Below are 12646 nucleotides of genomic sequence, written 5' to 3' on the forward strand. Positions count from 1 at the left end.
AAGTCAAAATAAATCATTATTTCATAAAATATTCTTTTCATAATTTCAGTTCAGAGAAAACACTAAACCATGTTTACCGTATTTTGAACAAAGTGGAGTAGCCTGTATGTGTTGAGGTTGCAGTCTCCCATGCGTTCAGAGCCTTGTGTGTATATATATATATATATATATATATACATACCTGTGGAGAGAAAGCAATGACGTAATGAAGCTGGTGTCGGACAGGAAACCACAATTCCCAGAATGCACTTGACGTGACCGTTGCCACTGGACGGGGGAAGGGAAGCTGAGATTGGAGGGAGAAACAATCAGAAACTGAGGTACTTTTAAAACGGGTCGTTTTGTGTTATATTTTCCGGACAGGCCGCAGCAACGCGACGTTTTTAGTTTATTTAACAGGCCTTAAAGACAGAAGCGGGTTTATTCGCGGCGTTGCTGTCGGATTTTGGACACCGACTGACTCCATCCCCCGTTACGGTTCAACAGAGCGACGGTTAGCCCGTCAGTTAGCCTGGCAGCTGGCTTTCTTTTTTTTTTTATTTCTTTTTTTTTTGTTGTTTTGTTCCCTGGCGTTAGCTGACGTAACTAGGTCTCGACCACTTAATCGCATACGGTATTCGTGACATAAACCGCGGAGGTGTTTTTTTTTTTTTCCCCCGTACAACGTGGCTGGCTCGCGGGCAGAAAACGATGCAGCCGTGGCGTCCTCGGGTTGAGATGAACCGCTGCGTCTTTGTGCCTGCGGGGGTTGCTAGCTGACATAATGCTAGCTCCGTCGGTAGCTGTCAAAGCGGCGATATGTTGCAGCTGTCGCCGCACAAACTTCGACTTTATTCCGATAGTTCTCTGTTTTTAAAAAAAAAAAATTATTTATAATTTTTGTTTTGTTTTGCCACGACACTGTGACTGAACTCTGCAACGCCTAACTAAATTGTTTGTGATTTTTTTTTTTTAAACAGCGGTGGAGGAAGCATGCAACTCCTTTGCAGGAGTAAAAAAAAAAAAAAAAAAAAAAAAAAGTACCAACATGACGCTGTAGAAATACTCAAAGTAAACTTGATGCATTAAAAAAAAAAAAAAAAATCTCCTTTAAATTAGAATATGGCAAGCAAGGCACTGGAGGAAATGTATGTGTACACTTCAGATCAATAATGCAAGGAACAATATCTGTGACAAGTCGGCTGCTGGACCTTTTTCACAGCAGACATTTTGGCTTATACAGCATTAACAACAACTGCAGTCCATTTATGTTAGCCGCTTCTTGGGTGTTGGTATTGTGCATGCATGAGTTACTCAGGCTCTTCACAGTTTTCTCCCTGTGCTTTTTCTGCAAAGACAAGTAAGAATGTGTAAAAGACCTGTAGTTGCATTAATTTGAAATAATTTTTGACATGAATAAACCCACATTTTCCTCCTCGTATTTAATGTATTATGGATCACCATTGTAGGTAATGATTGCTGTGCGTGTTGCTGATATACAGATTATACAGATACCCATTAACTTTCTGTCTTTCAATCATTGTTTTTGTTCTACTTTTCAGACTGTGTGCACATGACAGCCCTTCATCAGGACTCTGGCTATCTCTGCGTGACCCACATCTCTCGGCACACCTTCAGTTCTTACTTTGGACTTGTTATGCGAGGCTGAAGACTCGGCACGGCTGTGGTGCAAGGAAATTAAACTGCAACTGTACTGGTATCTGAAGGTGCATTCTGGATTTGTCTTGAGTGCCAAAGTAATGAAGACTCTCGGACACGGAGAGCCCAGCCCTGAAAAGCAATGTCATTGTCCAGCTACTGTCTACCTCTGGTGGGGTTGAGGAGTGGGGCAGATCAGTGGAGGAGAGGAAGGAGGCAGGTTTCCAGGAAACTTGTGTATTGATGGATAGACATTTCCTCCAGTTAGCTCTCGTAGAGTGATACCTGCACATTCCCCTCGGTGTCCACACTGGAGTTTAGACTTTGGAGGAGCTAATAAAACTCAGACTGCCATCAAAAACCACCCAACTATCGCTGTTACAAAGAGGACAGGATGGACACAACATGGATTTCTTCTGCCAGTTTGTGAAATCAAGCTGCTGACTGTGGATGTTGAGTTCTCCATGTATGAGGAGAAAATGAGAAAAGCATAGATACTTGCAGTCACTACAAAGTGTGCACTACAGAAACCATGGTGATCCTTGCATCAGCTCCTCAATCCATCTCAGTTCATGACTTCAGAAGCCTTTAGAGGCCAGGATCAGGAACACGCTCAACAGCCAACACGGTCGCATGCAATGGAAGAAGACATTGATGTCACATCCCACATTGAGGTAACATCATTTCACCGTTTGGTTTAATCTCTTTCCTGTGTTTGGGTTTAAGGTAATTCAACAGATTTAGAGGTTGATGCTATCTGGCGTTTGTTGCTATACACATGCCGGTGTCAATCCCAGGGGCTAAATGTTGCTGTCCTGCTCTGCACTATTGTTTAATCTTAAACAATTAAGAGCTCATTTGTTCAAGCAGTTCTTCCGTCACATGTGTTTAACTTAAGACGTAAAGTCAACCGTTCTCGCTCTGCTTTCACTGTAATCTCTGATCAGGCTCGCTTGGCATGCTGCTGTGGTGGCAGCTGAGATGGCACATCCCTTATCCTCAGCTTGGATTTCTAGCCATAACATTACCTCTAGCTTCCTGGCCTCTATCCTTGGGTATTATTTAATGTGTAAACTGGTGGATAAGTAGGTCTGCCTCCTCTTTGAATGCAGCGTAACCAGGCAGGGACAGTTCTCCTTAAAGAAAACACACCCTGAAAGCACTTTCATATTCTAACTGCACAAATCAGCCAACACAGAAAGCATCCCAATGAAAAAGAAGTTAAGTGTTTTGCAATTTTGCGACTTCTACGTCATTTCTGAGTTTCAATTTGTCCTGCTGTACTGAACATTTTTGCAAATTTTGCATTACTTTTCATGATTTTGAAAAAAAAAAAAAAAAAAAAAAAATAGTTATGCAGTGATAATAACTTATCTGTCTGAAAAGGAGTGAAAGCTGCACTATTTTTACAGTGTGTACATGTCTGAAGCATCTGTTCTGTGTTGCTGCCCTCCTGTTAGGGTCTGAATGGTTTGTCCCGTGATTGTAAACCATTAGAAGAGATCACCAATGGGCACTCCAACCATAAGCCTGTAAGTACAGCTAACAACTACTTCTCACTGCTCTGCTAACATTTTCTTTTTGTACTTAAAAATTGTCTGAACTTTCTTCTTATAGATCATGAATGGACTGGTTATTGGTCATAATGTCAAAGACCACACCAACGGCAGTGCACCTCTCAGATCCCTACCGGTAATGACGTCATATTTTTAGTATCCTGCTTGAAACAACGTGGCTCTGCTTGAATGTAACGTCGTCCATTATTTGTTCAATGTGCAGATTTCAGCGCTGAAGCAGAATGGTCTTCTGCAGACCCTGGCAGCTGGAGGGGTCCAGCCCAAGCCTGCAGGTAACATGCACTACCTCTCTCCTGTCTCACGTCTTCTTCCCACAGGAATTTGTATGTAGCCTAGAAACCAAGCAGCTGTTGCAGGTAAAACCTCACTCAGGAGTGAAGGTTGCCTGCTTGGAGGAGGCACAGTCTCAGAGGCACTCTGGAGGATGCAGGTCTATTAGACAGGAGGGATTTCTGACTGAGAACGAACTGGAGGGTTGTCACCATTACAACATAACTCACTGGCTGAGATACTCTTCCTGTTGTTGTGCTACACTGAAATTTGTGTGTGAGAGCATGCGAATTAGCTTGTGTTCTCACCTCTCCTTTGTGATTGTCTTTATAGAGGAGAATGAAAATGTGGAGTTGGAAAAAGCCAGGCAGGAGTGGGACGCTCTGGAGAACATCCAACCAGGTGAGGCGCATCTTTCCGGTTCACTTGTTTGCATCAGGATTAACATGACTTTGTTTTGTGGTTTGTCTAAGCTGATGTTCTCAAACATGATTTTTTTTACAATGTCCCTCCAGCTCTTACGGAAGACTCGAACCCAACCCCGCTCATCTCCTTCAATGAAGCCCTGCAGTACTTTCAGACTGCCGACCTTGGGGACCTGCTGGTAAGAAATGCAACAGAAAATTATAACAGCAAAGAAGAAGATATTTGAAACGGTAGAAACTAGAAATAAAGCCTAGTTTTCAATCAATACAGGAGTTACTCATCAGCGATGTAAATAAATAATTTATGGTGAGAGAGAAACATCCTTTACCTACAGTGACTTAAAGTAACCGCAAAACTGCACCCATACCTGAACAATCAACTGTAAATACAAGAATCCAGTTCTACTTGTGGATTTGCTTCACAAAATTATTGCTGGAAGTACAAATATAATTCTTGCTTTTGTCCCCACCCCCATCTGTAGAAGAACATCCAGCCGACCATTCGCAGGACGGGCCTGGCTGTGATCACACACTTCCTCTTTGGACCTCCACGGTTGCACAGGGAACTCCTGGAGGAGAGGGATCTTGTCTTTGCCATTGCACAGTGTGAGTGTGTTTGTTTGTACAATCATCCCCCCAGGTGTAAAACTCATAAGTGTTTCATAATAAACAGTTTCTCTTCTGCATATTAGTGTGTGTTACGTGTTTTTTGTTGTATAGACCACGTGGACAACAGCCAAACAGTCCACATGCGAGTCCTCCAAACCATTTATAAGCGGCTGATTGGCAGCAGGCTGGACTGTCCCCGCTACGGTGCGCACTGGGAAAACATCGGCTTTCAGGGTGAGACACCTGATCACTCGTATGCTTTGATTGAATTCTTGCATGTGAACTGCTGCTCTTTATATTGAGTTAAAATATTTTAAAGTTCTTTGGTAACTATCATTGCCGTACATGTTATCATACGCTGTTAAATGTTTGTTTAAGTGAAGGCATTAATTAATCTAGTTAAGTCCTTCTGACACCTCTGTATCCAGAAAATGTTGAAAGCACTCGATCCACACAAGGAAAGACTTTGAAGTTCTGTTGCTTCGTCTCTGTGTTGGTTTATTTTCTGTGCTCCAGGTACAGACCCGGCCACTGACCTACGTGGCACTGGTTTCCTGGGACTGATGCACACTCTGTACTTTGTGATGGACCCAGAGACTCTACCATTGGCTAGAGACATCTACAAGTTATCACAACACCCTACACAGGTAACACCAGGTCATAAAATACACTCCCATAAGCCATGCCAGGGTCAGCACATGTCTGCTTGCATGCATGCATGTGATTTATTTGTGTTTTATGCTGATGTTCATCTGATCAGATTTCCCCTCTGGGACGAATAAAGGCCGCTACAACATGAGCATGTTTCAGGAAGGGCTCTTTAAGCAATTACTCCTTGTGGACCAAAGTTTCCTTGTGTATTTTCTCTGCTTTAGAACTTTCCATTCAGTGTGATGTCAATCAACATGACCCGCATCGCTCTGCAAGTACTCCGAGAGGAGGCCTTGTCCAAGTGAGTCACTCTGCTTCAGTTTATGCTTTGCTGCCTCTTCTGGAGTATGGATGTGGCTTGCTGCCTTTTTTGTCACACAGTATCTCCTCACAGTAACGGCCCTCTCTGTCTTTGTTCGTACCAGGGAGTGCAATCGTCGTCAGCAAGTGGTTGGTGTTCTGAATGAGTTCTACGTTGCCACGTATCTGCACCTGTACCAACTGTGGAAGACCCAGGAGAAGACCATTGCTGACTCTGGCTTTGTGCTAAAAGGTGAAAAAAAAGACATATTGTAAACACTTTAAAATCATTCTTATTCAATAATTTCTAATGAAGAGATCGACTATTTTGTATCTGTCCCGTCATTGTGATGATACAGCAGGCAGACAGTTTTCTTGGTGTAGTACAAAGATTGGAAACGGGGCTTAACAGTTAGCCTGGCTCTGCCCTAAAAGCTAATTTAAGAAAATTACTGTTTCAAGTCCAGTCCTGTACATAGACCCGGATAAAATCTCAACCTGTCATTTGTACACGATTTACCATTTCAGATGCACGGTACCAGTTTATCTCTGTTTCCAGTATTAATGCTAAGTTGCTGGCTTCAAATTTAAATACAGATATGTGAATGGTTTCGACCTTCTAATCTAACTCTCAGCAAGCAAGAAAAGAACTGTATTTTTCAAAATGTCAAGCTCCCTACTTTAAAACATGAATCACGCTTCTACGCATTGAACTCAACACAGCGAAACACAGATTGTCATCCCAGCATGAGTCCCACAGTTTCTGTGTTTTCTAACCCTCAGAAGTGGAGCTGTTTGCCAAAAAGAACCCCAAGCAGATGCTGCGGCGACTAGAGGTCTTCCTGAAAGAGAGGCGGGCAGGTGGAATCCCCCGTGGGACATCGCCAGACCCTCAGGCCCAACAGCCCTCTCCCAGCCTGGGGGAGCGTGGGGCCAGAGCTGGGACGGGGCAGGGAAGCAAGGGAAAGGAGCTGCACTTCACAGGAGTGTGTGATCTACCGCCAGACATGGAGGGAGAGGCCAGACTCATCTAAGCTAGACTCTCTGTGTGTGTGTGTGTGTGTGTGTGTGTGTGTGTGTGTGTGTGTGTGTGTGTGTGTGTGTGCGTGCGCGTGAGAGTGAGAGCACTCCTGTTTGTGAGTATACATATTACTATATGTGCGAGTGGCTTACTCAAAGCTAGAAGAAGAGCCCCACCAGACCCTGATCTAGGACCTGCTATCTGAACCTATTCAAACACTTCCACTCCTTCCCCTGATGCTGGAGTGCTGCACTTTGATCAGATTAGGCTTGGGGATCTTTCAGTTATATTTGATTTTTGTTATTTATTCTTTAAACGGGGGACATAGAGCAGTCAAATTTAAAGAGATCAAAAACACAAGATGTCACAAAAAACAAAAGAACGTGGATATTTGCACTTTTCTGTGGATTGAGGAGCCAAATCAGAAGCTGCCTACCTTGCCTAGAAGTCCAAAATGTACACGTGTGTGTGTGTCCCGCGGATCTCTCAGCCAGGGTATGTTAGCATTGCAGGGGGGGGGGGGCATGGCACAGAGTGGCTTTCTTTAAAGGGTTTTCATCCTCTCTTGCTACAAGATAATGCTCCATCACATGCAATGCAAATAAATGGCAGGAATGTTAGGCATATTGTTTAACACTTTGGGAACATTATAGTTATATTGAATCCCTGCCACAGAGCAAACAGAAGCCGGTTTCTATCAGTATGTGCGAAAAGAGGAAGATGAAAACCCAGAGAGGTGACAGAATCTTTTAAGCAGGGAGCAGAATTTGTTAATAGACACTGTTCTTAAAAAAAAAAAAAAAAAAAACTACACCGTAGGCTTTGAACGCAGCTTGTTCTAAAGTTCTGATAACTTTGAATTCTCTGTGAACAATATAAGAGATGTCTGCGGGTATAGACAGTTCCTGGTGTACAAGTGGTGTCTGTTGCCAGGGGTCTGATAGATAGGTCCAGAGCTCCCACTAAATATGGGGGAATATATTTTAAATAATTTTAAAAGTAACTATTTTAGTCCTTTCTTAAGGGACAGCTGTCCCTTTAATCGTAACGTCACAGTTATGTGTAAAAGCACTTCAGAATTTTCAGACTGATGGCTTAGTGACCGTGAGAAAAGAGTTTAACTCTAAGCAAAGGAGACACTTCATAACAGAGTGTGTGTGCGTGCTCGGCTCGGTCCCATCTGAAGCCGAATGTCTGGTATGAGCTTTCTCTACATTCCGTTAAAAAGCATGTGATTGTAATTTCTTTTGACCAGTTAAAATGTATTCTTGTGCGTGTGTGCGTGCGTGCGTGTGTGTGTGTGTGTGTGTGTGTTAAAATGAGCTGATATTGATGAAGGGTGCCTCTCCTCTGAGATGAAGGAGATGTATGGTACAGTATGCAATCCCAGCTCTTACTCTACGATAATCAAAACGCTAGTGCTGTGTGATGATAGAAATCGTTCCTAACTTCAGGGTTTGTGCACTTGTGCAAGCGAGTGTGTGTGCGTGTGTTTCATATGACAGGAACTGACTACAGATGGGGTGCTTTCCTCTGCACACAATAAGCCAGCTTTACTAAGTACTTGATCCATCAAGCTGCAAAGACGGTACTTTTGTCATTTGAAAAATGGTACATAACATTTGTGAGGACAATATTGATCCTAAAACAAAAACACACAGTCTTTGGTTTGCTTCTTTTAAGAGCCAGATGTTGGTTCTGGACACAGCTGGTTTCAGCGGCTCTGTGGCCTGGAATGGGTAGAGCTCCTCAGCAAAGCTGGTTCCTGCTTTGTGCTCGTGTGAAACCGTCCCCCATCGGTGTAGTCTCAATCTGTAGCATGTTCAGGTAGCACTAGTACTGTAGCATCCTATAGCCTCCTCCTCTTCGTAAAGCTTGTTGATGTCATGTCTCAGTTTCAGTCTGTAGTGTCAATGAGTGCGCAAACTGTTACTACTATAGCACATACATTTCATATTTTTATCAAGCCTCCTCGGGTAGATCCACATTTAGGTGGCACAGTGTGTGTTTTTGGAGAGATGTGGGAAAGGCTTGACGTTATTGAGCTCAAAGTTGTCTTCTAAGAAGGTGATAGTAAATTCGGTGCCTACGTCCAGTGGAGCCATGCGGGGTAGAGTGCTAGTTTGTCCTCTCTTCTCTTCCTTTTTTTTTTGTTTTTTTTTGTTTTGTTGTTGTCGTTCATTTGAGCCATCGTGCCACAGTAGACTTCCTCCATTCATGTAACGCAGTAAGCGGAGTCGACCCCTAAAACACGCCGGCCTAATGGATATATACAATTTAGTACACAGGCATGTACATTTTCGATGTCAACATCTACTCAGACAATTCTTCTTTGCCATCTCCACCGTATTACTTCGAAAATGAGCTGACGTAGTTTTGCCAATTGTTTGCAAGTGTTTTGATTGATCAGGAAAATTTGCACTGTTGTAGATATTTGATAGAATGTGTGACGTATGCAAGAGGAAACAGGCCATCTTCAATAGCCATATTGTAACGTTCATTGTCGCCCACCTCATGAAACAGGCTTTGTGAAGTCCCCTCCTCGCTCTAAAGAAAAAAATTGCACCATGGATATGATCTCATATTTAGTTTTATCAAATTTTAAACTGTTTAAACTGAGGAGCAGTACAGTGTATGTAAATCAGGAAGTTTGTATATAGAGAATTAATGATTGTAACTGTATGATTGTCTGTAGGGCATTATACTGAAACACATTGCTTACCTCAAGACTTGAGACAAATCTCTCCTTTCTCTCTCCTGATGTTCGTCTGGCCTCTCGGTCAGACTCTTATTTTTTATGTTTCCTCGTACCCAGGCCTTCTCCCATACCGATTAGACATGTTATGTGATGTATATTCATCACCTGAAGCACTACGTAATCGCAAACTAACACAAAAGCTGGTCAATGTTACGTGTATTCTATTTAAAGACACATTTATAGACACTATATAGGCCCACAAACGCTCTGATGCACCTCTGCAGATAAAAGGAATCCTTTTTAAATTGATCTATAATTGGCTGACGTTTACCATGTTGAAATAAGCTGGTTTTCTTGTGGCTTCAGTGATAGTACAGTATACTTTTGCTGTGATTAAGTGTTTGACGTCAGGGAAACACTCAGCTCCAGTCACAAACAAACTGTTTTAATATATGATTGTAAAGATATAGGCTTGACTAGCAGTCATAATACTGTGTACGCTTTGACCTTGGTATATATTCAGTATCCAAACAAGGCCTGATTTATCCTCTCATATTACCAAAATTTATATTTTCTGCAGTTGTAATAGACCATATTCTTATGCGTTGATCATCGTTTGGAGTCTCCTCAGTTGAGAAACCAGAACCAAGAGAAAACAACAACAAAAAAAACGGGTTCTTGCAGGATGTCGGATGCTCTGAGAGGTGTCGTCTGAAGTTCTGCTTCCTACAGCAGCAGCTCGGCAAATACAATCACTTCTCTCAATATCCTGCGCTTTATATGAAGGTGTTTTACTGTTGCCGTCGTCGTCATGTCCCTCAGAGCATTTTATGACTGTACCTTGATTGTAGAAGCCCTATTTTATACTGAGAGTTATTTCAGAATACAGTATGTGCTGTTTTACATTAAATGTATTGTATGGAGAAAGCTAAATAAATGCTGTTTAAAAACTAAACATTTATTGTGAAAATCACTGAGTCCTCCTAAACTTACAATTGAATCTAACAAATAATTGTACTATCATATACTACATACTAATTGTACAAATCTGCATATTTCCATGGCATACTGTTTCACCCAGTTAGTGTAAAGCAAATCAATGTATCTGACTGTTTTGGGCTATAAAACCTTACTTTAAAAAAGCAACAAGACGTGTAAGAGAATCGAAGGCGGTTGGGAAAATCGCAACAAATCTGAAAGGGCCGTTAAGATCAAGTGTTTGGTTTGTCCTTTCTGGGCTACTGTAAAAACATGGCTGGGCAACATGGCACACTCCGTGGAAGACGACCCACTGCTTCATTCTAAGGGAATGAAAACACAATAATTATTCATTTCGGGTGATCGTACATCAATTAAAGCAAAATTATTATTAACGTTTTCTATTTTTACCAATAGATCTCGGAGCTTTCTCTGCAATTTGAGCTTTGATGAAAATGTATGTAACTTCTAAGTAAGTAAAGTTTTTATTTCACTATCTGGGTGACACCTTTAAATGTCTGGATTTGTCCAACCAATAGCTTTTCTATTATGTTTGAAAAGCTCAAACTGACAATTTTTAAAAAAATTTCTGCTTAATTAAGCAGCAAATTGATTTTTGCTGATGAATCTTCTTTTAATCGACTAATCAATAAAAAAAATTAACTTCTTATGGCTGTGAGCAGTTCTTTTTTTTTTTCCTTGTGAAAGGTTTTATTTTGCTCATCAACATTTGAGTTCTCAAAATATGTTTCGAATTACTTTTCAGTTTGGAAGTGGGACGCAGCTTTGGTTTGTAGTTTGCCTTTAGCTGTTCTGTATTTCAGCCACTAGAGTGCACACTTTGATTGTGTCTGTGGGTGATAGATAATTCACATGGTGTTCTACATATTTTATTGCTGCAGAATAACTAAGAATCTGCCAAAACAAGTCTGCAGTTACAAGAGTTTGTTTTTGCATTTTGCAGCACGCTTCCAACTATTTTGCAGTGCTTAAAGTTCTCAAAATAATTAGTTCACTCCACTTGAAATTGAAAACTAATCCCTATTTATCCCTCTTTTGGATGTTTAGTTTTTAGTGAAGCTCATAAGTTCCTCTGATGCGTCATCATCAGGGCGGAGCACTGTTTAAACTTTTGGACCACAGTCTTAATATTTTTCAGTCTGCCCTTCATCTTTCATGAGGAAAACAAATTATTTAGATGCCATTGATTGTTTGTGCTTCTATTTAGTTACCATATTGTGGTTCATTCCATTACAATGCTGAAACTGATCAGAGAAAGGAGATTTTTGTCCTCGGTCAATAAATTCCCTCCAAAGGAGCCTTGATGCAGCATGTTTCTACATCTGTGCCTCATCAGACTCGTGGCTCCAGTCCCACAGTGCCAGATGAGTGGTGGACCTGCTGAATCATTGCTCACACAGGATGGAAAAATATTCCAGCCAACTTTTTTATCACTGATCTGAATCATAATTTCAGTTCCTTAAGCTGTTTTTCATATCTGCTAATGTGCAGTCTCTGCTTGCTTTAGCATTATTTTAATGCGGAAGTTTTTTCAGTGAAGAGCCAACTTAAACTCTATCCCTCAGGAGCCTTTCAAAGGGTTAATAATGTAAAACACAGAAATCAGCCTCATACAGGATCAGATATCCTCCCGGAGTATTATGGCATCTGGGTACCCAGTGAGACTGAAGGGAACAGAGCAGGATGGAGTTTTATAAATCTGTTTCCATTTGTACCTAGTGAGCCTGCTGGATTACAGCATTTTTCTCTCACTTTTACGCTCGCCTTCCCTCCCCCCAACTCTATTCCTCTCCTTCCCTCTCTCTCTCTGATGTCATTGTTTCCTGCCCAGTCAATCCTGACACTAAGCTCAAGGCTGCTAAAACGTAACCTACACTGCTCAGCTTCTTATGCTGACACATGGGAATTTTCAGACGCATATAAATGTGATGTCAGGTCCGTTAACGCCCCTGCAGCTCTGTAAAGTGCCCTGGTCTCTGTGGTCTACACTGCGGGCATTAAACCATGTGCGAGTGCTACCTGTGCCCACTGTGGGTAGTCAATTAATGTAAGGCCTTCTAGAGCTCAATATCACTGTCCACCTTCTCTCTGTGATCGTCATCCACGGTCATTCCTACAGCGAACATACGCTCAAACGTATTTAGAGAAAGTTGTAACTACTCCCTCTTATACATTATCTGAACAGTAAACTCGAGAGTGACATGAAACGGCTGGAGTTTTTATAAACACTTCTTTCTGAGTCTTCATGTAGAAGACACACTTCCGTGCTTATACAGTGGGACGTATTCTGGGCTTTATGTTTGACTAGCAGCAAAACTAAAATATGTAAAGTAACTTTCCTTCATTCAAATGTTGGATGTAAGTATTAAAAGCAAATGTTGTTACTTGAAGGAAAAGTACTCATTATGCCACCCAAATGGCCCCTATTAGCCAATAATTCATTTTATTTTGTTTTATT

The 12646-nt window shown here is 41.6% G+C and overlaps 1 protein-coding gene across 3 annotated transcripts; it reads left to right on the forward strand.

Annotated features, from left to right (window-relative positions):
- The first annotated feature begins 243 nt into the window (after positions 1 to 243).
- Positions 244 to 10144, forward strand: elmod3 (ELMO/CED-12 domain containing 3). 3 transcript variants are annotated; one of them, XM_069178285.1, is made up of 13 exons: positions 244 to 320; positions 1542 to 2312; positions 3099 to 3170; positions 3256 to 3330; positions 3418 to 3487; positions 3819 to 3887; positions 4001 to 4089; positions 4393 to 4516; positions 4631 to 4753; positions 5036 to 5166; positions 5395 to 5471; positions 5596 to 5723; positions 6254 to 10144. In XM_069178285.1, the coding sequence occupies exons 2-13, from the start codon at positions 2211 to 2213 to the stop codon at positions 6502 to 6504; spliced, it is 1311 nt and encodes a 436-aa protein (XP_069034386.1). In that variant the 5' UTR covers positions 244 to 320; positions 1542 to 2210; the 3' UTR covers positions 6505 to 10144. The 3 variants fall into 3 exon arrangements, with proteins under 3 accessions (XP_069034386.1, XP_069034388.1, XP_069034387.1); XM_069178287.1 differs by lacking the exon at positions 244 to 320 and adding an exon at positions 525 to 1339; XM_069178286.1 differs by lacking the exon at positions 244 to 320 and adding an exon at positions 1348 to 1448.
- The last annotated feature ends 2502 nt before the right edge of the window (positions 10145 to 12646 follow it).

This window comes from Embiotoca jacksoni, unplaced genomic scaffold (genome assembly GCF_022577435.1).
Source record: "Embiotoca jacksoni isolate LCO1_2020_lvr unplaced genomic scaffold, fEmbJac1.0.p SCAF_8, whole genome shotgun sequence".
Lineage (NCBI taxonomy): Eukaryota > Metazoa > Chordata > Actinopteri > Embiotocidae > Embiotoca > Embiotoca jacksoni.

What these genes read in the sequence shown, in the direction of transcription:
- elmod3 (XM_069178285.1), top strand. Translation starts at nt 2,211, where the DNA reads ATGACTTCAGAAGCCTTTAGAGGCCAGGATCAGGAACACGCTCAACAG. An exon ending in GGTCCAGCCCAAGCCTGCAG is followed by an intron (nt 3,488 to 3,818) that starts GTAACATGCACT and finishes TTGTCTTTATAG; the next exon opens with AGGAGAATGAAAATGTGGAG. An exon ending in CGAGAGGAGGCCTTGTCCAA is followed by an intron (nt 5,472 to 5,595) that starts GTGAGTCACTCT and finishes TGTTCGTACCAG; the next exon opens with GGAGTGCAATCGTCGTCAGC.